Source organism: Rhinopithecus bieti, unplaced genomic scaffold (assembly GCF_001698545.2).
Source record: "Rhinopithecus bieti isolate Rb0 unplaced genomic scaffold, ASM169854v2 scaffold_73682, whole genome shotgun sequence".
In the NCBI taxonomy this organism is placed as follows: Eukaryota; Metazoa; Chordata; class Mammalia; order Primates; family Cercopithecidae; genus Rhinopithecus; species Rhinopithecus bieti.
Genome location: NW_016829166.1, coordinates 1750789 through 1778262, shown reverse-complemented (window position 1 = coordinate 1778262; position 27474 = coordinate 1750789). Strand labels below are relative to the sequence as shown.

Genomic DNA, 27474 nt, shown 5'->3' with positions numbered 1-27474 from the left:
GATTCAGTGCCATCTTTCACAACAGCCAGAACAGTGTGCTCTTTAGCTGAGCTAAAGGGGAAGAGGACAGAGGAGAAAAGAAACTGATGGTGGCGGAGGAGTGGAGTGGAACTGATGAGTGGCAGGTTCAAATCCACCATAGACAAAGGCCACCTTCATGCATATGCTAGAATCTGACCTCGGATTTGCTTTAGGAAAACTGTAACAGGAAACCATATAGTTATTGTCCTTTACAACTTCTGTAGTCCTGGAAATATAAAACTCATGATTGGGAACTTACTAACTCATTAGAGTAATTATATATCATAGCTCAATTGTCTGGGGCCTTGGCTTTGATGGAAAGAGGTCAGTTGTCCAAACAAGTGACTCCGAAGCCTCATGTTCACAAAATGCCAGTTTGGGAAACTCCTACTTTTACCCTTCATTAATCTGACCAACTCCCAGCCCCTCTCCTGGTGGAAAATTGTTAGCTTCCGTGAAGGAGATGCTGGAGGCACACTGCTGCTGACCTGAAACCACCGGGGAAGTTCTAAAAACCACAGATGCCTGGGTCACCAACCCAGAGTCTGATGTAAGAGCCAGGGTATAGCTTGGGCAGCAGGATTCTTAAAAGCTCCCCAGGGATGCCACTGTGCAGCCAGGGCCTGGCATCACTGGCCAAAGGGCTTGATCCCGGGCACGCACTCTACAATCTTTCACCACCTCAATAAAAGCAATGGCACAGGAAACCACTTGTCAAAACCTGCCCCTGGCACTGCCACCCTCTAATTTTCCCACAGAGAAGGGCCCAAACATCTATAGAGTCACTTAAAGGGGTGTTTTGCAAGAGGCTGAGAACAAAGGTGAACAGAGGCGTCACCTTCTACCCATTTCATCAATCAGCTAGAAAATGCAGGGTACCCTTCAGAAAATACATAACGAGCCAAGCTGGAGACTTCACGGGGATGGCTCTGGAGCAGGGTGTGACCCGAGACAGTAAGAAGGGAGAGACGAGAGTTTTCCTAGGTGCTAGAACAAACCTTGTGCAGCCAACCCACAATCTTGTCAAACAAATCCTTCAAGACAGCTGAAATCCTTCAACACCAAGAACTCAGGGTCAAGCGACGACTCTTCCCTCCAAAGCTTCAAGGGAGTTGGAGGGGGAAAAGAGTTCTTGATTGTCACAAATTGGGGAGGGGGGGGTGCTACTAGCACCTAGTGGGCAGAGGCTAGGAACATCATTAAGCATCCTGCAGTCCACGGGACAGTCCCCACAACCAAGCAGGACCCAGCCTAAAACGGCAGCAGAGAAACCCTGCTCCAAGCGGATTACTCAAGTGATTCCTCTACAAGGCTCACCTGTGATGTTTCCACGAGGTTAGATGACAACTGGGCCTTATTACTTAGATGACCCCGTGAGTAACCTTGTTTACAAATAAGTTCAAAATAAGGTTTATGGCTCTTTCTCAAGGGAAGATAAAAATGACACATCCAAACCCAAACCAAGATTCCTACATGAGAACCCTTGGAAACAAACAAGAAACTCTGAGTGTCACTTCAAAACTGAAAAGTAAAAACGGCCTGGCTAAACCCCAACTCTGACCCAGCCGCGAGGACGCTCCTGTAGCCTCCTCGGTGCCAGTGCTTGAGGCTCTCAATTATTAACAGGATGCTAACGGCCAAGCACTGTGGCTCACACCTGTAATCCCAGCACTTTGAGAGGCGAGGTGGGTGGATCACTTGAAGTCAGGAGTGCAAGACCAGCCTGGCTAACGTGGTGAAACCCCGTCTCTACTAAAAATACAAAAATTAGCCAGGCGTGGTGGCGGACATCTGTAATCTCAGCTACTGGGGAGGCCGAGGCAGGAGAATCGTTTGAACCTAGGAGGCAAAGGTTGCAGTGAGGCAAGATCACGCCACTTCACTCAGCCTGAGCGACAGAGACACTCTGTCTCAAAAACAAACAAACAGAAAATGAGGCCAACAGAAATAGGCACTTGTTGTGAAAACCTGTATCAGCTTTAAATTTTAATGTTTCCTATAATTTACAAAAACAATACATGGAAGATTTTTCAGCAGTGATTTTGTTTCTCTCATTTATGAAAAGAAAAGCTTTACTCACCCCTATGAATAAACACAGAGGACCAAACCCTCCCCAGCCTCATCTCACCTCGGCCCACCAGGTGGTCTGACAGTCCCGAGGGCTGCCCTGCGCCCTGGCTCCCAGGCACTGCGTCCTCAGCTCTCACCTTCCTCCCTCCTGCCAGGAGAGATGAGCCACGTGTGATGGGAAAACAACTGGCAAAGGTCTACGGCAACTGTTCAGCGCTAAACAGTACACAGATAGATGTCTGCTAAACGAACACGGCTTTGGGCGACCAGAGCACATCCGCACCCAAAGATGAACAGTGTCTACGTTCAAATGTCAACTGCCTGACGAACGCCTTCCCCATTTCCTGCTTCCCTTGTCCCAGGAACACTGCCGAAGGTCACACGAAAGCATATCTAGGACGCAAGGAACAAACATGCACCTAACTGCCCCCACCCCCAACATTCTTTCAGGGGAGAATAACCACCCTGTACAAACCAGCCATGGGGAGCGGCACCCTGCCAGCACCTGGGGTCCGTCCTCTCTCTGGGGCTTATCCTCAGGTCAGAATTCAAGTACCACCTGATTACCTGCCCAACAGGGACAGACATTCAGCTGGGCTGTGTAACTGTGTATGGGTAACTTGGCGCCTTTTCAATGCTGAATGATTTTGTATTACTAGGGAGAAAAAAACAACACCACTGCTTATTTGGCTCACAGTCATACCATTTCAGTGTATGACGGCTCACCTGAGTCTGAGCAACACCAAGAAAGAGCACTCAGGCCGCAGAGAATACTACGGAGTATTTTCTAAGCATTTCTATTTCTGACTCTTTATTTTGCGCTTGAAGATAAAAGTTATCTAAACTAGCCAAACACAGTAGCTCACACCTGTAATCCCAAAACTTTGGGAAGCTGAGGTGGGAGGATTGCTTGAGCTCAGGGGTTTGAGACTAGCCTGGGCAACATGGTGAGACCCAGTCTCTACTTAAAAAAAAAAAAAAAAAAAAAAATTAAAAAAAGTAGCCGGGTGTGGTGGCACACGCCTGTAGTCTCAGCTACTTGGGAGGGTGAGGTAGGAAGACTGTTTGAACCCAAGAGGTCGAGGCTGCAGTGAGCCATGATCCCTGGGCAACAGAGCGAGACCCTGTCTCAGAAAAATGAAGATTAAAAGAATAAAGTTATCTAAATTATATTACATCAATAACATGACTTATAGCATATAAATTCAACAGACCCCCAAGAGATTCAAATATAAATTTTGAGGCGGGACACAGTGGCTCACGCCTGTAATCCCAGCACTTTGGGAGGCAGAGGCAGGCAGATCACTTGAGGTCAGGAGTTCAAGACCAGCCTGGGCAACATAATGAACACCTGCCTCTACTGAAAATACAAAAATTAGCCAGGTGTGGTGGTGCGCACCTGTAATCCCAGCTACTCAGGAGACTGAGGCAGGAGAATCACTTGAACCTGGGAGGCAGAGGTTGCAGTGAGTTGAGATCACACCGCTGCACTCCAGCCTGGGTGACAGGGTGGGACTCTATCTCAAAAAAAAAAATGTGTTTTTGAGAAGAGCAGTAGTTTCTATTTTTCCCATAGAACAGACAATGTTACAAATTTGATGCAGTTGACTGCCTAGTGAAAGTCTAAATTATTCAGAAATATGTGCTGTCTATATTTTAATTATCATTATTATTATTATTTTTCTTGAGATGAAGTCTCGCTCTTGCCCCCCAGGCTGGAGTGCTATGATGCAATCTTGGCTCACTGCAAACTCCGCCTCCCAGGTTCAAGCGATTCTCCTGCCTCAGCCTCCTGAGTAGCTGGGATTACAGACACCTGCTACCATGCCCGGCTAATTTTTGTATTTTCAGTAGAGACGGGGTTTCACCATGTTGGCCAGGCTGGTCTCGAACTTCTGACTTCAGGTGAGCTGCCTGCCTCGGCCTCCTAAAGTGTTGGGATTACAGGCGTGAGCCATCGCACCTAGCCTATTTTAATTATCATTATTATTTATTTTTATTTTTTTTTAGACAGAGTATCACTCTGTCGCCCAGGCTGGAGTGCAGTGGCACTATCTCGGCTCACTGCATGTTCCGCCTCCCGATTCTCCTGCCTCAGCCTCCCTAGTAGCTGGGACTACAGACACCAGCCACCACCCCCGGCTAATTTTTTGTATTTTTAGTAGAGACAGGGTTTCACCGTGTTAGCCAGGATGGTTTTGATCTCCTGACCTCGTGATCCACCCATCTCGGCCTCCCCAAAGTGCTGGGATTACAGGCGTGAGCCACCGCGCCTGGCCAATTATTTTTAAGAAAAGCGACTGAAGCACAGTGCCCGTTTCACTACAAGTCAGAGGTTCCATTCTAACATGAAGGTAAAATGTTGAAACGCCCTGCACATTATCAGAGATTCGCATTTTCCAAGAAAGGCTATCTTAGAGAAGGGCAGAAATAGATGGATCTTCAATCTCTTGGGAAGTCTGCAAAGTAACAGGTTGCTCACACAGCATAGCTATGTCCGATGCAGCCATCCCCAGGGTGCCATAATCTGCCCTAAAAGGCCCCCCGGAGCCTGCAGTGCTGTGGGTGAGACTGCACAGGAAATAAAAAGAAAGCAGCTGTATAGTGCACAGGGGACAAGCCGGTGTTGTCCAAGCCCAGCGAGGAGCCTGACTGACGTTCAGGAAGTTGATGAACAGAAGCGGCTTTGCTTATCACTAACCAAACAGGGCGATTTCATGACTCACAGTCATTGTCAAAAAACTTGACCTACAGTGTAATTACTGGCTTTTATTAACTATCCTGAGGTAATGATATAAAGAATCAGAAATTCCTCAGCAAGAGATTTTTAAATGATGTTCTGGCTCTTTCTCGAGGGAAAATAAAGATGATAAAACCTTCACCCATGGAACAAATATTTATCCCGCGTTTCATAAAGATGAGGCTGTGTAGAGACACACAGACATACCGAAAGCAAAGAGGTGAGTGGGCCAAAATGCCCACTGAAGGACCAAATGAGACTGGCATGGACTCCGTACCAAGAAAGCACTTTCAGGACATACACAGCTAAGTGATCAAGGCTGGGTGGCTCTGGCAGAGATCAATCGAACACAGCAGAGAACCCAGAAATAGACCCAAACACATGTGCCCAACTGATTTTTGACAACCATGCCAAAGTAATTCAATGGAGGAAAGGTGGTCTTTTCAACAGAGGGTGCCAGAGTAACCGGATATTCACAGGCGGAAAAACTGAAACTTGACCTAAGTTTCATACCATATACAAAAATTAATTCAAAATGGATCACAGACATACATGTGCAATGTAAAACAATAAAACTTTCCGAAAAATACAGAGAAGAAAATATTCAGGACGTAGGGTTAGGCACAGAGCTCTGAAAATTGATACCATAAAAGGAATCATTCGTAAATTGGGCTTCATAAACTAAAAACTTTTGCCCTGAAAAAAGCCTGTAAGAGGATGAGAGGACGAGCTACAGCGTAAGAGAAAATATTTGCAAACCATATATCCAACAGAGGACTTGTATCTAAGATACACCAAGCTCAGTGGCTCACACCTAAAATCCCAACACTTTGGGAGGCCAAAGCGAGAGGATCACTTGAGCCCAGGAGTCTGAGACAGCCTGAGCAACACTGCGAGACCCCAGCTCTACAAAAGATTTTCTACAGTCAGCTGGGTGCGGTGGCGTTAACTGTAGCCCTAGTTACTCAGAAGGCTGAGGCAGAGGATCCCTTGAGCCCAGGAGTTCAAGGTGGCAGTACACCACGATTATACCACTGTACTCCAATCTGGGTGACAGAGGGAGACCCTGTCTCTAAAAAATGTTTAATTAATTAACTAATTTAATGTACAAAGAACTCTCAAAACTCAACAATGAGAAAAAATACATAACAGGCAGGCCTTACGCCTGTAATCCCAGCACTTTGGGAGGCTAAGGCAGGAGGATCCCTTGAGGCCAGGAGTTTGAGACCAGACTGAGCAAAATGGCAAAACCCTGTCTCTCCAAAAAATACGGAAATTAGCTGGGCATGGCGGCACTAGCCTGTAGTCCCAGCTACTCGGGGCTGGGGGGGGCGGGGGGGAGGGGTGAAAGGCGCTTAGGCGAGAGGACTGCTTGAGCCCGAGGAGGTCCAGGCTGCAGTGAGCTGTGATCACACCACTGGACTCCAGCCTGGTCAACAGCAAGACCTTGTCTCAAAAAACAGTACAATAAGCAAGCAATCCAGCTGGGTGCGTGGCTCACACCTATAATCCCAGCACTTTGGAAGGCTGAGGCGGGTGGATCACCTAAGGTCAGGAGTTTGACACCAACCTGTCCAACATGGTGAAACCCTTGTCTCTGCTAAAATAAAAAAGAAAAATTTTTTAATACACCAAGCTCAGTGGCTCACACCTAAAATCCCAACACTTTGGGAGGCCAAAGCGAGAGGATCACTTGAGCCCAGGAGTCTGAGACAGCCTGAGCAACACTGCGAGACCCCAGCTCTACAAAAGATTTTCTACAGTCAGCTGGGTGCGGTGGCGTTAACTGTAGCCCTAGTTACTCAGAAGGCTGAGGCAGAGGATCCCTTGAGCCCAGGAGTTCAAAAAGTTTTAGAAAGTTTTAGAAAGTTGCAGAAGTTTTAGAAAGAATACAGGTGATGAAAGGAAATACGATTTGAGAAAATTTCACTATCGAACACTATTTGGAGTGAAAACTCTCCAGATTTCATGACAGATTTAATCAGACTGATGGTGAATGTTCAGCAAAATAAGAATAAATCTAGATAAAGAGGACAGAAACTATAGAATACCAAACACAAAAAGAAAAGTGTAAGAGTCATCAGGAAGTAAAGACAGATTAGCTACAAAAATAAAAATTATGCTGATAGCAGATCTCTCTATAGCAAAATGAGCCAAAAGATAATAAAATATTATCTTCAAAGTGTTGGAATTCCATGCCCAACTAAATAGATTTCAAGACATTATGAAATGAAAGCATTTCAGGCAATACTGCTTACTGAAAAGAACCCCTGAAGGATGTATTAAAAGATCAGCAAGAAGGAAACTGAACTCAGAGGAGTAACACTCAAGAAGCAATGATAAGTAAACAAACTGGCAATTAAATTAACCATAAATTAATCTAAACAAGCATTAGCTATTAAATAAGGTTTTAAAAGGTCAGTTTAAAAAGATGAAGCTAAAATGATATAAAACATATGAAAGACAAGATTTGATTAAAGTTGAAGCTTTCTAAGATGGTTGTATTCTTCAGGAGGAGAATACAGCTAATGATTAGTTTTAAACTTCAATTCAAACATGCATATTAAATATGTGAGTAATCATTAAAATAACAAAAATAGAACGTATAACTTCCCAACTAAGACACAGAATTAAAAACTCAGAAGTCAAAGAAAGAAAGGGGAGAGGGAGGGAGGGAGGAGAGGGAAGGAGGGAGAGAAGGAAGGAAGGAGGGAGAGAAGGAAGGAAGGAGAGAGAGAAAGAACAAGCAGGGAAAATAAATAAAATGCGATGATAGAAATAAACGCAAACCATCAGTAGCCACAATGCATACACATGGATTAAATTTATCAGTTTAAAAAAGAGTCTCAGATCCCATTTTTTAAAAATGTAGCTACATTCTGTTCACAAGAAATACGCAGAAAACATAATGACATAGAAAAATAGAAACTAAAGAAACCATAGAAAAGCTATCCCAGGCTACGCAAAGGACATGAACAGACATTTCTCAACTGAACACATATAAGGGGCCAAGAAACATGAAGAAATGCTCCACATCACTAATCATCAGAGAAATGCAAATTAAAACCACAATGAGATATCATCAAACAACAGTCAGAATGGCTGTTACTAAAACATCAAAAAACAGCAGATGCTGCCATGGATATGGAGGAAAAGGAACTCTTATACACTGTTAGTGGGAATGCAGATTAGTACAACTCTATGGAAAACAGTATGGGGAATAATAGTAAAAATAGAACTACCATTCAACCCGGCAATCTCACTAATGTGCATCTACCCAAAATAAATCATTATATAAAAAAGACACCTACGCTCATATGTTTATTAAAGCAATATTCACAATAGCAAAATCATGGAATCAACTTAAGTATCCATCAATAGACAACTAGATGAAGAAAGTGTGGTATATCTACACCATGGAATACTATGCAGCCATCAAAAAGAATGAAACCCTGTCTTCCACAGCAACACGAATGGAGCTGGAGGCCATTATCCTAAGTCAAATAATTCGGACACAGAAAGTCAAATACTGCATGTTCTCACAAGTGAGAGCTAAACAATGGGTAAACACAGACACAAAGACGTAAATAACAGACACTGGGGAGTTCTTACGCGGGGAGAATGGGGGGGATGGTGGTGAGGGTTTAAACAAATTATCTACCGAGTACAACGTTCACCGTTTGGGTGGTGGGTGCACTAGAAGCCCAAACCAAGATACTCATGTAGCAAACCTGTACACATGCCTCCGAATCTAAAATTGAAAAGAATTTTTAAAAGAATTACCAAAACCCTGGGGTTCAGATCACCACCATCTCTCTCAAGGATTTACTGGAGAAGCCTCCTAACTTGCCTCCTCCTCTCTCCCCCTTTTTATGGACTGAATATTTATGCCCTCCCCCAAATTCATATGTGGAAGCCCTGACCCTCAGCGTGATGTTCTATGGAGGTGGGGTCCTGGCCCCATGATGGGGTTAATATCTTTATGAAAAGAGGAAGAAACACCAGAACATGTGCTTGTTGCTCGCTCTCTCTCTCTCTCTCTCTCTCTTCTCTTATTCTCAGTCTCATGCTCTCTGCCGTATGAAAACACAGCAAGAAGGCAGCTATCTGTAAGCAAGGAAAAGGGCTCTCACCAGGAACCACACTAACTAGCATTTTGATTTTCAACTTCCCAGCCTCCAGAACTGGCAGAAATAAATGTCTGTTATTTAAGAAAAAAAAAAAAAAACACAAAAAACTGAAAGAAAAGCTATCCCAAGCCAACTAATTTGGTATAGATGATGAAAGCAGATAAAAAAGACTTTACAGCAAAAAGCAATACATTAGAATAAAGAGGTCATTACCAACAGATAAAGGGAATAACTCATCACCAGGAAGAGTCCTAAATCTGTTTTCACTTAAAAATTTGGCATCAAAATACATAAGGCAAAGTTTGACAAATTACAAGAATAAAATTAAAATGCATAATTATAATGGGACAAAAAGCTATAAAGGATATAGAAAATTTGAATACAGTGAACAAATGAGTTAACACATTTTCCCAAATTGCAACAATACACTAATGAACTATAAATCAATCTTATAACCACCATTAAAAAATTTTTTTATGAATGGAAAATATCAGAGTGCACCCCAAATGACAAAGTTAAGCATTATTTTGTTAAACTTTTGTTTATAGTTGTATATTGAGTGATGATGCCCTTTTTGCTGTGGGTTACAATTGAAGTTTGAAGTCTTCAATCTAATAGATTTAAATCAAAGTCTGCACCCCAAAACACATTCCTCTCAAGCACACAGGAATCATTACAAAGTCTGAGTATTTATTATGCACAAAAGAAGTCTCAATCGAACCCAGGGAATCCATGTCATTTTCTGAGCTTGAGAAAAGGCGGCCACAAGAAGCTGTCTCTTGGTTGGTTCCCTGGGACTCTTTCAATAACCTGAGCTCACCGGAATGATCTAGAACATGTCTCTCATCCCTGTAAGTGCTGGCTAACCTGGCTAGTCGTTATTTGTGTCTAGCTTGTAATAGAACTCTAAAAATTGGGGGTAGAATGAAATATTGTTCAGTGAAAGAATTAGAGCAATCTTTAAGAAGTGGAAACTAAGCCAAGGTTAACCATTTTCTACTTTTTGAGAGACTCCGCTATAGGTAGAGTTGAATACTAGAAGAAATGTATCAGAAAAAAAAAAAAAAAAAGATGAAAATTGTTTGAGCTTTGGTACAAGCTGAGGGCATGTGGGTGCCTGGGGTCACAGACTCCAAGAGTGAACAGGCACAGGATGTCAGCAAGTAAGCTCGCTAGTGGGAAGGGACAATTCTAGCCAGATCAGCCCTTTTTTATCAATAGAGAAAGTAACTTTTCAAAGACACACCTCTAGCAGTTCAAAAAGAATCAGAGCGCACAGTCCCCATCATCCTTCTAAACCGCTCTTCCATTTCAGGCCAATGTCTACAGCCCTGGAGTGGGAAACCCAACAGGGAGCCGGGGATGGGTCGGGGGTAATAGGCTGCTGTGTCATGCGAAAGAGTTAGACAAGCCAAGGCAGGTCTGTCTGTCTAAGCAGAGTGAGATGGTCAGAATTTTGGCATGCAGAGAGAACAGGAAAGGACCAGAAATCGTGTATACATTCAACGTGCATGGTCAGCCCACACTGTCAGCTCTCAAATACTCGTCTGAGGTAGGGAACTGGTAAAAGTATTGATAGACTGGAGAAAGAAAAATCTTTTTTTTTTTTTTTTTGAGATGGAGTTTCGCTCTTGTTGCCCAAGTTGGAGTGCAATGGCATGATCTCGGCTCACTGCAACCTCAGCCTCCTGGGTTCAAGCGATTCTCCTGCCTCAGCCTCCGGAGTAGCTGGGATTACAGGTGCGCGCCACCACACCTGGCTAATTTTTTGTATTTTTAGTAGAAACAGGACTTCATCATGTTAGCCAGGCTGGTCTCGAACTCCTGACCTCAGGTGATCCACCCACCTCAGCCTCCCAAAGTGCTGAGGTTAAAATTCACGTAACAGAAAACAAGCCATTTTCAAGGGCACAACTCAGAGGCATTTAGTACATTCACGTTTTGTGCAGCCACCACATCTATCTCGTTCTAAAACATGTCCATCACCCCAAAAGGAAACCGCCTGCCCATCACACAGTTGGTTCCACTTCTCCCCTCTCCCCATCCCCTGGAAACCACGAATCTGTTTTCCATCTATATGAATTCATCTACTCTGGATATTTCTTATCAATGGAATCAAACAGTATGTCTGGCTTCTGTTACTTAGCAGATTTTCAAGGTTCATCCATGTTCTATCAGCTATCAGTGAGAAAGAAATGTCCAAAGCCTGCAAAAGCCGAACCTACAGCACCGAGCAAGCAGCTGAAGAAGGGAGAAGAGGGTTAAGGGTAACACCGTTGTCAGCCTTGGGGACTGAAAGGGCTCAGGGACCATTACACAAACAGGAGACAGAGCAGGTACAGGGTGGGGCAAGGGGCGATGAGTTTCTTCTGGACAGAGTCTAAAGTGCTAGGAAAAACTCATATTGGAGATGTCCACTAGGCAGCTGAAAACAGTCTCGAGCTTCAGAGACTCCAGAGGAGAAAAGGCACGGAGACGCCGTCTCATGGACCCGAGGCCGAGGGGATACACACACACCTGCGACAACTGCTGCTGCGCACACACACACAACCCATGAACTATCCTTGCCGTTTTCAGGAGGTCACACATCCATTTACAAAACTCCAGGGGTGAACAACAAAAAGTGAGGCTCAGGATAGAAAAAATATTGTCCTCATCCCAGAGCAAAGCTTAGCCTGTTTGTACTGGCTTTTGCAAAAAGAACCCATTCACAAAGACAGCAGTTGGCATTTTCCAATACATATTTCCTCCACCACCTTTGAACCTTGTATCACGAGATGCCACCGTTCTCTGCTTCCAGTTTAATCTACCAGCATCTAACCCTCCTGGGACTCCTGTCAGTTTTATGATTCATTTCGAAGTTTGGTGTAACTATGCGGTCCCCCCACCCTAACTGCAACTCTGGAAGTAAAATACTTATTTCATCCTAATTGAACAATTCCTCTCAGTAATTCTAACCTACAAAGGGAGGGCTGATCCCTCTCCATTCTCTCCTCACATCCACCCTCAGCCAGCATCAGGCTCTCTGAAGATCCTTGTCTCACCCTGGCCTTGCTTTTGAATGTCAAGAGCAACAGTAATCGTTTCTTCCTCCAAAGAGATGCCAAGTCCTACACAAATCCATTTAAATGTATGCAAAAGAATCTTCACCTACTTAAAATACAGATTTATATGTTTATGTATTTATACACAAATGTATACACATATAAAATTTTAAAAAATATACTTCTTTGATTGACTCTTGAACAACATACGTTTGAACTGTGAAGGTCCACTTACACTCAAATCTTCTACCTACGCCACCCGAGACAGCAAGACCAAACCCTCCTCTTCCTCCTCTATCTACTCAACGTGAAGACTATGAGCATGAAGACTTTTATGGTGGTCCATTTCCACTTAATGAATAATAAATATATTTTCTCTTCCTTCTCATTTTAACAACATTTTCTTTTCTCTAGCTTTATTATAAGAATACAGTACATAATACATACAACATACACAATATGTGTTGATTGGCTATTTTATATCAGTAAGGCTTCCAGTCTACAGTAGGCTATTATTAGTTAAGTTTTGGGGAAGTCAAAAGCTATATACATTATTTTCTCTTTTTTTCTTTAAGAAACAGGGTCTTGCTGTGCTGCCCAAGCCGGCCTCAAAGTCCTGGGCACAAGCAATCCTCCCACCTCTGCCTCCCTAGTCTCTAGGACTACAAGACATGCACAGATTTTCAACTGCACAGGAGATGACCCCCATGCCCCCAATCCCCATGTTGTTCCAGAGTCAACTGTAAACTATTTTCTCTACCCTCTAACTGTTAAGGTCAGGCTCAGACTGAGAAAGGAAATTATTCCAGCAAACTTAGAACAAAGGAACGGGAGGGAAGTAAAGTACCAGCAACTGGTACATTAATTGAGGCAGAGATCCTCAGTTAGAGGACAAATTCCTGGAGTCCTGGGGGCAGATACAAGTGTAAGTTAAGGGGTGAGGGTTACCTGTGATGAAAGCAAGCTCCCAGAAGCTAACCTCTTCCTCTGGGAGGCCACCTCATCTCCCAGGCATGCTCTGATCACACAGCTCTATGCTCTGCTCCCCTCATCCATTCCTCCACTCAGCATGTTCCAGGCACTGTTCCAGGCAAGAGGGCCCCACAGTGAGCCAGACAGACAAAGCCCCTGTCCCTGCCCTACAGAGCTTGTGATCCGAAGGGGCACCAGTAAAGGAGGGGAGGGATGAAAGAGAAAGAAAACACAGCATTGTCAGATAAGCGGTGACAATAGACAAATAATGTCCCAGAATACATCTGTCAGATGGGAAGGTGAACAGGGCTGGCCAGGGTGGAGATGGGGACAAATTTCACGAGTGTGGAGGGGAGGGGCTGAGTGAATCTCAGGACCCGAAAGAGATAAGGGAATGAGACACAGGTGAGTGCCTGGAGAAAGAACCTTCCGGTGAGGGCATGCGTGCGCGAAGAGCAGGGAGGCCTAGGCAGCTGTGAGCGGAGGGGTGGGGGCAGAAGCAGAGAGGGGCACGCCTGCTACTTTGCTGTGATTTGTTTATTGTCTATGCACCTGATTGAAATGGAGGCGCCTGGAGAGCAGGGCCTGCACCACACCTGCACAGCTCCACCCAGAGCCTTGCGGGCCAGAACCAGGTGCAGCGGATGGGAGGGAGCATGGATACGGAAGAACCGTGTCAATCAGGAAACTTTTCCAAAGGAAAAATGGGCCGCTAAGCAAGGCTGTTGGCAGGTGCAGGTAACATGCCAGAATTCACTGTAAGCTTAAAGCCTTCGTCAAAGGCTTTTAATTTCAACACATGCAGGACATTTTCCAAGAAAACGCTCTGCTTTAATCTTATAATGGAAGTCAATAACAAAACAGGATTCGCATTGCTGTATGCACATGAAAAAAAAATACTCATTTTCCAGACTACTTTGCTAGAAAATCACTCCCTAAAATTTAAAATGTCTATATTTAACTCATTTTAGCTACATAGGTGGCATACATACATTGTCTGTTTACACAGCTTTCATAGACAACCATAACAGACTATCCAGGTCACTGGAGAAGACTCTGGGGAAAAAAGCTACTTCTTAATTCTGTATTCTAGCAATAATAGCCTCCACTTGGACACATCAAAGGAATTAATGGTCAGCTCATCCGAGTGGTAATTACAAAAAATAGCTTTAGACCAGGGCCCAGTAAGCATTTTCTGTAAATGGCCAGATAGAAAATATTTTAGGCTTCGCAAGCATCACACAGTATTGAATCCATAGTCTTCTTTGCTTTTGGGGGCTTTCCTCCCTGCGAGTTTTGCTTGTTTGCTTGTTTGTTTACCATGCTAGGAAAAAAACGTAAAAACAATCTAACTTCTGAGCCAAACAGGCCATGGTTTGCCAACCCCGGCTTTCGACCACAATGAGAAGGGGGCACTTGGAGTTCCAAGCTCCTCCTTATTAAATCCAAAGGGGCAGGATCCCCACGGTTCTGGATTACCTCTTTCAGTCTCTCCAGCTCATTCTGGAGGGCCTGTTTGGATATTTCCACTTCAATCATCTGCTGTCGGAGAGTTTCGTTTTCATCCTCAGCTTTAGCGCGCTTTTCCTCCACCGTCTTAAGTTCGTGGTGCAATCTGACAGATACATCTTTGGCTACCTGCATTGACCCACAGAGATCATTATCAGGATATGAGGCTTTGTGTGTGCTAAGGGTACTATCAGAAAATGTCAGAGGCAAAATCATTAATATGATATTGCACCACATAGCAAAGACCCTGGCAGTACATAACCGACCTATTTTTAAAAGGAGGAGGAGATTCGTTTAAAAATGACATCAACATCTGGACTAAAAGGCCACTCTGGCTGGTCTGATAGTGGTGCATTATCAGAACGTGCTAACATTACTGTCACTAAAGTTGGTATACAACCCCCCCCAACTGCTAAAGTTAAATGGCTTTAAAATAAATTGTTTTTAAAGCTCACTTTGGATAACCTTCCTCCCCCACAGATAATCACCAAGCATGCCAATTCTGCCCAGGCTCACGGGCTTCAAGCGAGAAATTTAAATAATAGTAAACAAACATTTCTATTCACTAAAGTAATACCGAACCCACCTGCTAACAAAACAAGTAAGTTGCCCGTAATCCCAGCACTTTGGGAGGCAAAGAAAGGAGGATCACTTGAGGTCAGGAGTTTGAGCCCAGCCTGGGAACCACAGTGAGACCCTGTCTCTAAAAAATTATAAAAATAAAAAATAATCCAGGCACGGTGGTGCATGCCTATAGTCCCAGCTACTCGGGAGGTGAAGATGGGAGGGTCGCTTGAGCCTAGGAAGTGTGAGGTAACAGTGAGCTATGATGGTGCCTCTGCGCTCCAGCCTGAGTGACAGAGCAGATCCTATCTCTAAAATAATAAAAAAAAAATTCTGCATGCATAAGATGTTCAATGTAGTCAAGTTTTAAATTTTGTACTATGGCTCTGGTACGGTAAACCATTTGAATGAGCAAAGCAGTTAAACATGTTTACCTTCTAAAAGCAAATGCGGAAAGAGGCCTTGTAAGCGAAATATAAATCACCCTTTATTACACTGAATGACATTTTGTTAGTGGTTTATAACTTTGGTAGAATTACAGAGGTTCTTTTCCTGTTATCATACTGAAAGGCTAGATGAGATTTCACAAGTACTCTGGTAATAAAGAGAACAGTATGCATAATTCATCTCTAGATAAATGATTTGATAATCAGGTCATGAGGGCCTCGCTGGCCACGGAGAGAAAATGGCATAAAGTCTGGGATTTCTTCCCATTATTCCCACTTCTCCCAGCGGTTCTCAAAGACACCTTAGACAATTTGTGATGATTTCTCCTGGCGTTAGATCCTCACTACACAAGTCTCGCTTGGGTTATGGGAATGTCAGGATTTCTGCATCCTGGAAACCTAAATAACCATAAAACATGTTAAGTGATATGGTCAACTTTTAAGAGTGGCCTTTGACTACACTGATAATAGATTTTTTTACAATAGATTTTTTTTTTTTTTAATTTCAGAACTTTCAGAGTTTCTGCAGAATTTCTATCCAATTGTCAGACCCATTGGCAGGTATTAATTCTTTGTTATCGCAGATTATTATCATTTTTTTAAAGTTAATATTATGACAAATTTAAACCTGGGCTGTCAAAGTCACACAACTACATACACTCTATAAGCCATAAAGCAAACCAAGACTATTTATGCTGCAATCTGTAGAGACAGGCACAAGCAGGAAAAAAACAGCAGGGAAATGTGCACGTGGCCAGCCGGCCCACAGCAGCCTCGGGGGTGGACGCACCACCCCTCTCACTCACCTTCAAGTCCTGCTCCAGGCTTCGAATAAGCTCGCCATCCACCTGACCCGTCTCAGCCACTTTCAGGCTTTTCTGCTCAGCTTTCCGAAGACGGTACTGCAGGATTCGGCAGTTTTTATTAGCACGGTCCAGTTCTCGCCGAAGTTCCTGCAGCTGGTAAACATCTTCCTCTAAATAACTGTCTCTCATCTCTTCCATCTCAGCACGGAGTTCATCTAACTCATCCTATGCAAACCAGACAGAGAAGATTTATGAGCCAAGTACATCAAAAAAGGATGGTGTGTCTCTCCTTCATCCCCGCTCCTCAATACTAAATATTGAAAACCTGCACGCTTACCCATCAGCTCATGGCCACGCCTGTGTGACAGGCAGCAGAATCTCTGGAAATTTGCACGAGATAATATAATTGAGTATGTTCAAATCTTATGTAATCAGAAGCTAAAAAACTGGATTATTCATTGTGGCCTCTCAGAACTTATCCCACTCCCAACATCTCCTTACATAATCAAATAAAATCAACTCTGCAGATAATCGAACCTTTCGATTCAAACCAAACATTGACCTAAGCTTTTATCTCTAAGGCAAAACCTAGGTACTAAGATGAATCATAGGGACCCTGCCTTCAAAGAACATACACTTCAGTAGGATAACAACTGCGAATTGCCCTGGAACTATAACATATCTGTAAATGTCCCAAAAATTCTGTTCCACAAGACGCATCTCAGCATTGACTAAGCGACTCTATCCACAAATGAGACATTATCCATTATTTTAAATACACACTGGGTATGTTTTCTCCCATTCACCTATCCTGTATTTCCCACACCTCCACTCTGCTGTCCACAGGAACATACCATGAATACAGGAGAACCCAAGGGGTCATTCCTGGCTCTCCCTTCCCTCCCATTTCGCAGCCAAGCCCTCAGCCAGAGCTGTGCCTCTTCTGGACAGATCCCCCTGGTCCAGGCCTCCCTCCCTGGGGGAGGGGAGCCACACACAGATATAAGTGGAGACACACAGGTGCCCACTGCCCAGCTGGCCCTTTAATCCCCCTATAGTCTGTCCCCCACCCAGCAGAGCGATCCTTTTAATGTGCAAATCAGACCACCTCACTCCCTTCTCAAACCCTCCAGGGGCTTCCTTCTTTCCAGGCCTCCCAGGGCCTCCTGGCCACACTCCCTCCCTGCCCACAACTAGCCTTGCAGGGTCTGAGACTGCTCGCACCTTTGCTTCTTCAGGCCTCAAGACCTTACCTGCTATTCCCACTTCTGAAAACACTCCCCACTCCAGATCTCTGCAGAGTTCATTCCCTCATATAATCTGAGGTTATGCAAAGCCTCCCCTGACCACCCTCATCAGCTCCCAAGTCTCTAGTCTCTTGCTGGCTCTATTTCCTTCCCACCTCTGAGTGCCATCTAATAGTATTGGTATTTTTCCTACTTACTGTCGGTCACCTACACTAACAAGGTAAGCTTCAGAGGGGAGCAAGCTTGTCTGTCTTGCTCTTCTCTGCATCCAGAGCAGCATGGAGCACACAGTAGGCCCTCAATAAATATGGCTGAATGAACACACAGGTGCACCAGTGAACACTTACAAACACCAAGTCAGAAAGGCAGCTAACATCAGACACAACTGCATGCTCGCTTTGTTCCAGTCTTGCAGCCCAATGATGAAAGCTTCTAACCAAACCCACAGATGTAGCTGCAGGTATGAGATATTCACACTACTGAAGTGTTACACAAGATTTAAAGGAGGAACAATTTGAAAGGAGGAAGATTAAGAAAACACTCTAGGGATTTTCTTGACTGGTTTCATAATTGATAGTTTTAGATGCCTCCAGAATAGCATGCACTCAGTTATTCCCATTTACTTTATTCAATTAATATTAAGGTTCAAGAAAAAAAAGTATCTCCTACACTTAGACACCCTAATTGTCCATTCTTGTCCTGCTATGTAGTTTGTTCCTGGATTCTTACCACTCATGCTAATCCTGTATTTATTCTTAAAACCAGGAATTGACTAACAATATAAAACAACGTGCCCAACATCTGAGCCTCAGACAAAAAAAAAAAGAACAAAAAGAAATCTCCTGAAGATGTGTTTATCCTAGGCAAGATTAAGTACAAGAAACACAACAAATAAAATTGGGAATCCTTATGGAAAAATAAGAATTGGCACAAAATGGGGTGACGAAGATGCTTCAGTCAACCTTAGCTATACACAATGGTTGACTGGATAGGGCACAGATATGGCAACTCATCCCCCAATCCAGCCTGTAGGTTCTCTCCACTCTGCCTACACTATCCCATCAAGAGAATGAGCTACTCACTTGACCAGGACTCAACTGGAGCCTGTTTCAATAGGCTACCAAGGAGAACAGATGTTAAAGAAGAAAGCTTCACCAACTTCCCAGTAGTCAAATGCATAAAATGTTCTTCTTCTTGGCTCCTAAATGTTCCTACAGAATTTCTATACCAAAGATGAAAATATTAAAAATATAAGATGTCCTAATGTGTCTTAAGAAAGATCAATCTTAACACTGAAAACGTTGTGAACTCTAACCGAGTTTCATTTCTTTTTTCCTCCATGGAAATCTCTCCTGGTAAATCCTGGTCCTTGTGGTGAGATCTACTGGAACTGGAAGTTACTGAACTGAGCATAGGAGCTGATCAGCTGAACACACATAAACAGAATGGGTGGTCTGGGCTCTTCAGGGGACCAGAGAACACAGCTCTTTCAGGACAGTGCTTGCCAACTTTTCAGAAATCTTCCACAAAGAGGAGGCTGTTACTGATGCCTGATCACTGAGGCTTTGATGACGCCCTATGGGAGCTGTACCCCTGCACTACCCACTCCTAGAGGAGGTCAACTGCAGACTGAACGCTTTAAAATGAGCCTTGTGGTTGTCACTCTTTCAACAGAGTGGGAAGTTAGTTCTGAATCTTCAAAAATCAACGTCAAGTTTGATTCGCACCCCATCCATGAAACTTAATGGATCAGACTTTAAGAACCTAATAGCCAATGCTTGTTTCTGAGTAAAGAGGTAATTGTTTCACTGAGTCATTAATACAAATCGGTTCAATACAAGCAATAATCACTAAATGTTCAACACTAAGTCAATATATGTATATGTATATCCCTACATACAAATATACAGTGACTTTGGCCATTCTGTTCATGAAAAGAATAGTTTGCGATTGTTCTTCCTTCCAGAAAGCCTTCCAGAGTCATTAATGCCTGGGATTATCTTAACTCAGACAAAAGTTTTTAAAATGCAATACAGCCCTAAGATGCAAGGTACAGCTTCCAGGTATAAAACATCTCTAGCTTTCAGACTTTGCCACAGGAGAACCCATATCCACCCTAATGTTAAATGCTACATTTTTATACATATGTTACAGGTGACGAAAACTGTTCGAGGGCTAGATGCAACCACGCCTCCACATCATTGAGTAGGCCAGATGTAAATAGCAATATTTTTTGGCACAAATATCACCAACATTAGTTGTACTGAAAAGAAAATTAGGGGCCGGGCGCGGTGGCTCACACCTGTAATCCCAGCACTTTGGGAGGCCGAGGGGGCGGATCACGAGGTCAGGAGATCGAGGCCACCCTGGCTAACACGGTGAAACCCCATCTCTACTAAAAATACAAAAAATTAGCCAGGCGTGGTGGCGGGCACCTGTAGTCCCAGCTACTCAGGAGGCTGAGGCAGGAGAACGGCGTGAACCTAGGAGACAGAGCTTGCAGTGAGCAGAGATGGCACCACTGCACTCCAGCCTGGGTGACAGAGTGAGACTTTGTCTCAAAAAAAATAAAGAAAAGAAAAAAGAAAATTAGGGAGAGACCATATGATATGGTTCCCCATACCACATGGATCCCCACTCAAATCTCATCTTGAGCTATAGCTCCCATAATCCTCACGTGCCATGGGAGGGGCCCAGTGGGAGGGTAACTGAACCATGGGGGCGGGTTTTTCCTGTGCTGTTCTCGTGATAGTGAGTAAGTCTCAAAAGAGATCTGATGGTTTTACAAAGGGCAGCTCCCCTGCACAGTTCTTACGTGCCTCCATGTAACATGAGTCTGTGCTCCTCCTTTGCCTTCCACCATGATTGTGAGGCCTCCCCAGCCATGTGGAACTGTGAGTCCATTAAACCCTTTTATCTTTATAATAATTACCCAGTCTAGTGTTTCACAGAAGTATAAAAATGGACTAATGCACCATAACTGCATGTATTTAAATCACTGCTCTTATAATTCATATTTTATCTAAATTTACAGAACAGGCGTCGTTTATTAAGCACCTCACCCTCATTACTAACCCTACAATAACCCTATCAGGAACATATTACACAGTTTCTAGACAAAAAAAAACCGAGGCTAGTTACATGTGTCCAAAGCTTCACATCTAGTAAACTTGAAGCCACACTGCAAACCCAGGCCTGTCTGCTTTCAAACACACACTCTTTCAAGTAAATACTATAAATTATTTGCTTCAACCTGGACAAATGAAACAATAACAGACCTTCAATTGTACTTTTAAAAGCCGACCATCAGTGTAAACCAATAAAAGCAGCCTAACATTTACAGCTCGACAAGTGACAACACACAAGCATATCCATTAGAGCAACTGGTTCTTAGGAAGACACTGCAATGTGCGGCAAAGATATCCATGCCTCTTCCCTCCTATTTTTAAAGAGACAGGGTCTCACTCTGTGACCCAACCTGGAGCACAGCGGTGCAACCATGGCTCACTGCCAGCCACCTTGAGCTCCCGGGCTCAAGTGATCTTCCTGCCTCAACCTCCTGAGTAGCTGGGATTATAAGCACATGCCACCATGCCTGGCTAATACTCCCATCTTTAAAATGAGGAAACTGAGATTCTCTAAGTATAAATGGCTTTCCACCATTGGTCTGTTGCAGAGATAGGACCAGGGCCAGTATTTCAACTCTTCCCAGAGAGCCTAGAAAAAAGTAATTTTCAGGTTCAGTGAAAAGCAGTTAAAGAGAAGCAAATTATAAACCATGTAAGCTGGCAGCAGCCATCTGAAAAGCAAAAACCATGATTATTGGAATTAGGGTCATGATGGATAGTGATTTTCAAACTAACATTACATTAATTTTCTCACGGCATGCTCCAATTTAGAAAACTGTATTGCAGAACCTTAACGACATCTGCCTACTAAAAATTTACGTAAATCAAATCAAGCAGAGTATATGATGTTTCTGACAGGTGTAACTTAAGATATAGTAAATAAAATCGGAAAATTGCTATTGTCATTTTATACACAGAAATAAGAAAAAAAAACTGTCCTTAATAGTTTTTTACTGAATTAACATCAAGTCTAGAGGATGCTCAAGTGTTAGATCATTACCTCATTGAAAAGCTAGTTTCAATTAAACATCTTTTTAAGTTTTGTATATAAAATGAAATCTTGAAGCACTGTGAAGTCCAGTCAACTATTCCCCTTTGCCTGTGGCCGACAAATCAAGCCTTATCATGTATCTCAAATTAGAGGAATAATGAGGTACCATGTGTGCACTAGAGCAAACCAAGATTAAAATTACATGTTTCGATGAAAACCTCTAACAGGATAGTTATTCATGAATATATAAAACCAAATCCATGGTTTCTTAGTATAAGTGATGAAAACTCTTAATCATGTTAATAACTATATGAAAATCTGAATCTCTTTTAAATACCCAAAATCAGTAACTATCTCTATTTTAGCACCTCCTCTTTAAATAGACCCAGTTTGGATGGTAGAAGCAGTCATCTGGCTACTGCTGCAATAATTCTATCTTCTGGGCAGACAGAAACTACTGTCTTTTGTAACATACGAATAATCCACCTCACTTCCCTCCAGACAAGGGAAATGTTCTCCTCCAAGAGTTCCAGCTGTAACTAAGGAGGTGCAGGGCCACTCCCACTGTCTACCAGGTGACGGTCCAGCCAGCACCTGGTGGCCACAGCTCTCGCCTACGTTAGATGCCACTGAAAATGATCACAGCCACTCTCTTTCACTGGCTGAATACACAGCGGGTATGGACAGCGAATGTCGGGAAAGAATGGGGAATACTGTCCATGTTAACCCTTCCGAAAGAGAAAGGATTTCGGGGAGCAAGGAGGCGCTGAGACACATCAGCGGCAGAGCACCGCCTGCGCTCCTCTCCAAGTGCCCCTCCACCCCCAGGCCACACCGAGCGCCCGGCACCTGGGCAGCCCGGCAGCCAAATGTCACAAACCAGGTCAGGGCTTGAAACTCAAAAGGCTAACTCCAACGAGAAGTACGATGGTAAGCTTGGATCAGCAGTGAGACACTGCAACCCATAAAACCAAAGCTCAACCTCTCCCTTAGGAAATCACATTCCTCTCCAAGAAGCCAATTTTATCTGCCCCTGTATCTAGCACCAGCTTGTTTTCTTTTAACAAAAAACAATTCCTATGAAATAACTGAGAAAGCAAAGCAAAAAGAAACGGCTCTCCCACCCCAATCCTCACCCACCCTGCGGAGGTCAGCATGGCAAGAGGACACTATTTGGGGGTGGGGGAGGTGTGAGGTTATGGCCACTAAAAGCATTTTCAAAATAGGCTAGTAAATGCCAACTGATTAAGTCCTCCTGAAAAGCCTGTGGAAACAGAGAACATAATTAATATGCTGACAATGAGCACTCCGGCTTGTCTGATTGTCTCAGAGCACTCGAGCAAAACAGTTCTGGCAGCCTGGCGCGGAAGGAACACACCAGCACTTTGCCGACGTCCTCAACATTAAGAAAGTGCCTGGGTTTTAACGAGAAGCCCAGGCCTTTGGATAACTCAGCTGAAGCGCTCACCTGAATTTCAGAATACTTCCAAATGTATTTGAGTTTATCAGAGGTCAAAGGACGACAAGAGTGCTTTTCTGTCTGTGTTTTCACACAAAAGCCAGCTACCTGGATTGATTTTGCATTTTTCACCTAGTCACCCAGGCACCATTTGATGAAGGTGGAGAAGGAACAGAAAGCAGAGTCAGGAATGATGAAATTGTGCTCTGTTACAGCACAACAGAAGGTGTCCACTTCTCTGTTGACACTGGCTATTTTAAAAAATACAGGCCAGGCCGGGCATGGTGGCTCATGCCTGTAATCCCAGCACTTTGGGAAGCCAAAGCAGGCGGATCACCTGACGTCACGAGTTCAGGACCAGCCTGGCCAACCCAACATGGTGAAACCCTGTCTCTACTAAAAATTCAAAAATTAGCCAAGCATGGTGGCAGGCACTTGTAATCCCAGCCACTCAGGAGGCTGAGGCAGGAGAACTGCTTAAACCTGGGAGGCGGAGGGTGCAGTGAGCCGAGATCACGCCACTGCACTCCAGCTTGGGCAACACAGCAAGACTCTGTCTCAAAAACAATAAATAAAATAAAATAAAATAATACAGCAGCCTGTCTAAAAGCCAAGATAATTCCACTTAAATGTCCTGATCCATAGGACATCCTCCTAAGGTTTTGCTGGACTTATTTTTCTGCTGAATTGGGCTTTGGTCATTCTAGTTCAGAAACTGCGACAGTCTTGTACAACAATGATGACAGCACTTACTTGGAATCCTCCAGAATACAACAACGTAAAATCTGTGGGCCAAGCCTCTTGTCAGATACAATGGAATAGATGGATGCTGTATCTAAACCTGACAGTTAGTTCTGTGCAGCGCTCCCTAACAAAGCAGCAAGTCAAGGATGTACTTTTATCTACCCTCTTTACAAAGTACCCCTACGGGGCACAGAGGCTCAAACTTGTAATCCTAGCACTTTAGGAGGGCAAGGAGGGAGGATCACTTGAAGCCAAGAGTTCAAGACAAGCCTAGACAACATAGCCAGACCCTGTCTCTATAAAAAATTTAAAAAGTTAGCCCAGCTTGGTGGTGTGTACCTGTGGTCCCAGCTACTTAGCAGGATGAAGCAGGAAGATCACTTGAGCTCAATTTCAAGGTTACAGTGAGCTATGATCATGCCACTGCACTTCAGCCTGGGCCACAGAGCAAGACTCTGTCTCTCTAGAAAAAAGAAAAGAAAAGAGAAAAAAGTACCCCTGAAAACAACAAAAAGAGAAGTTTTGATTTATAAAGGGCACACGCTAACCACCACTGCAAAGGCGTGACTACTGCCTCTGCCCCATGGGGTCCCTGAAGCTCTGGACCCAATTTTGCACATGTGGGCAGGCTCCATGACCTGTAGAAAAAAAGTCCATTAGGATCCTTGCGTTTCTTTCCCGAACTGAACTATTGTCATTTAAGCTTCTAAGTGACCAAGTGAGTACCTCACATGCATACACGTAATCATCTGGTTTGCTAGCCTCCTTCAGAACCCTCTTCTCTCCCCTGCTGCCAGAGGAAGGGTGGGGAAGTGGGCTCAGGCAGAGTAAATGGATGCAAGTGACACCTCCTCCACAGTAAATGGCAACTGAACAGTCCTCACAACTGAAACACTGGCAGTGGGATTTATGTGACCATTCGTACAGAGGCTAGTGGAGAGACGGGCATGACAGCCCTCTCACCTGAAAAGAAAACAGAGGGCCCCTAGAAAAGCTCACCACAGGGAACATTTTGAGCTATGAAAACAACTCAGAAGCAGTGTGCTCAGAGGAAAGCAGCCTCGCTGTAAATAGGGCTGCATCCCGGTGCAGTAAAATGGGCACAGGTGCTGGGGAAACACAGGTGCCACCACTTACTCATTGTATGACCTTGGCCAAGTCATTTCTGTTTTAGGTTCTCAGCATCTCCGTCTGTGAAATAGTAGTTATGACCATGATACCACCACCATAACGCTATGTTGTTGGGAAGATCCACTGAAATACCAAATACACTATATGAGACTCCAGGCTCAGACACATTTCATTCATTGCGAAAAAATAAAGCAAATAACCAGCTGCAGCAAGAATGAACTTCAAAATGATGGATAGCGTACCTTAAGATCAAAGGTATAATGAGAAACTTCTTTAAAGAAATACAATTTTCGCTTGCATAGCAGTCATTTGGATAAACACCATTCAATCAGAAAGTAAGTCAGGGGTTATGCTAAGAGCCGAGGATACAGAAACAAGATTATCTTTGTCACCCTCAGGGAGCTTACATTTGTTGGATATTTACAAAACAGCTGCTTTCATGATGGAGTCACCCGCAACATAGTTGCCTTTGAACTTCACTCCGTTGTCTATTACCTAAGAGTAAGTGACAAAAGCAAACACACTATCTGAGACATCCTGCTGTAAGTCCCAATCTTTATTCTGTCACCTCTCTTTCTCTGCCTGTTACTTCTTGCACAAAGTAAAGTAACCACAAGGCTCAGCTGGTTGGAGCAGCTCCATAAGAGATTCAGGCTTGGGACCGCCCAGCAGTGTTAACGTGCTCTGATTGTGAACTGCAGACTTCACCACCATTCACCTTAAAATCCAGTCCTCAACCCCACTAGCCAACAACTGGCCCGTATTGGTTAGGCTCATCATTTGCTGAGAAAACAGCTGAAATCACATAAACCCCTGAAGAAGCAGGGCCACACCCCTGGGTTTGAAGGCTGCTCATTAAGACTTAACAGATACACAGATTTATACCACTGGAGTTGTTTACGAACCTGAAGATAACAATAAATACAACAGTTGCTATCAGTACAACTCCCCTTATTTTCTCTCAAGTCACCTGGATCGTCCTGACCCCGGGAACCCAGTCTGCAGCGTCAGCCCCCCTTCGTGGAGAAAAGATGGAGCCGGATTAAGCACCCAGTGCTAAGGCGACTAAGAGGCCACTGCCCGCAGGCCCTGCTGGAAAATACTCAGAGTGCAGCAGGCGCCGCGATTCCTTAGAAAGTGCTGGCGTGGCCTCTCCCGACACAGAAAGCCTGCTCCTGGATGCTTACAAAGGACTGGCCCGCGCAACGCTGTTGCTCCTCCACCCGGGCCACACTCCAGGGACCACTACTGAGCTTCAGCTTGGTCACCGAAAACGGCGCGGCCCCCTCTACCCTGGATGTCGGAGCCCAGGAGACCCTGAGGGCCCCCAGCTCTTTCTATAATTGCAGGAGAAGGGGCGGGCGGGTCCGCAGCCGGGGCCCCCCAGTGGCATTGTCCTGAACCGCCACGCCCGCACGTGGCCCGGCTAGAGCTCTCTGGGGAAGGATCACCTGTTCCCACAGGCGAGGCTGGCACGTTCTGAGCGGGGACGGGGGTTTCGGCTGAGGTCCCCAAAACGATTACAGCCTCCTAGGCCCCAACAGGTCAACAAAAGTAAAAGTATCAGCGAAGAGAGGCAAGAGTTCTAGACGCGAGAACAGCGAAGTGGGTTGCGAACTGGCGGAGACCCCCAGGTCTTGCTGCTCCTTCCAGAAGTTTGGGCTTAAGTTCCCAACGCCTGACAATGCGGGGGCAGAACTGCGGAGGGCAGGAGGGAGAAGGCGCTGGACAGGCCCAGGAAGGCGGGGTTGGCGGGTCCCCGCCGCAGTCAGGCCCTCCGGGGGCGCCCCGGGACACCTGCGGCCGAGGCGCGGCTCACCTTGAGATAGTCGTTCTCCGAGCGCAGCTCCTCCATCTCCCGCAGCAGCTCCTCTTCCTCCGCCGCTGGCACGAGCCGAGGCTGCTCGCCCAGGCTGGGCTCCTTGGGGGTCCCGGGGACTGGTCGCTCCGGCGGTGCGCGACCCCGGGCATCCTCCGCCGCGCCGGGCCCCGCGAAACCCCCGGAAACTCCGCCCGGGATGCTCCAGCCCCCGGGACAGGAGCCCGCGGCGAGGAGCGCTGGGGGCTCGGGGCTGCCCGGCGGCGCTCCCCGGGCTGCGGGGCTCGGCGTCGGCGCTCCTCGGGGGGGTTCTCGGTCGCTGGAACCCGTGCCAGATTCGGCGTCGCTGCTGGCGGCAGGGAGCAGGCGCTGCTCGTCGGACAGGGGTTCGGAGGGGCAGTCGGAGAGGTCGGAGCTGCTGTCCGTGTGGCTGATGCGCGAGCAGCGGGCCGGAGACCCGGCCACCGAGGTCACCGCCAGGGTCACGGCAGGAATCCGGGCGGCCGGGGTCGAGGGGACGATGGTGCGGGCGGGTGGCGCCCGGGAGCCGCGCTTGGCTTTGCGGCCCTTGGCAGCGGCGGGCGGCGGCTCGGCTCCAGGAGGCTTCCCAGCCCGGGACAGCGGCTCCGCGGGCGCCACGCGCGCCGCCCTCC

At 45.2% G+C, this 27474-nt stretch overlaps 1 protein-coding gene across 1 annotated transcript in view; it reads right to left on the bottom strand.

Moving 5' to 3' along the window:
• The window catches only part of MTCL1 (microtubule crosslinking factor 1), a 125503-nt gene extending 98035 nt beyond the window's left edge, over positions 1 to 27468 (bottom strand). Inside the window, 3 exon segments of the mRNA XM_017864694.1 lie at positions 14457 to 14615; positions 16303 to 16527; positions 26822 to 27468. Coding sequence (XP_017720183.1) covers positions 14457 to 14615; positions 16303 to 16527; positions 26822 to 26857 — 420 coding nt within the window. The 5' untranslated portion in view covers positions 26858 to 27468.
• Between the last annotated feature and the right edge of the window lie 6 nt (positions 27469 to 27474).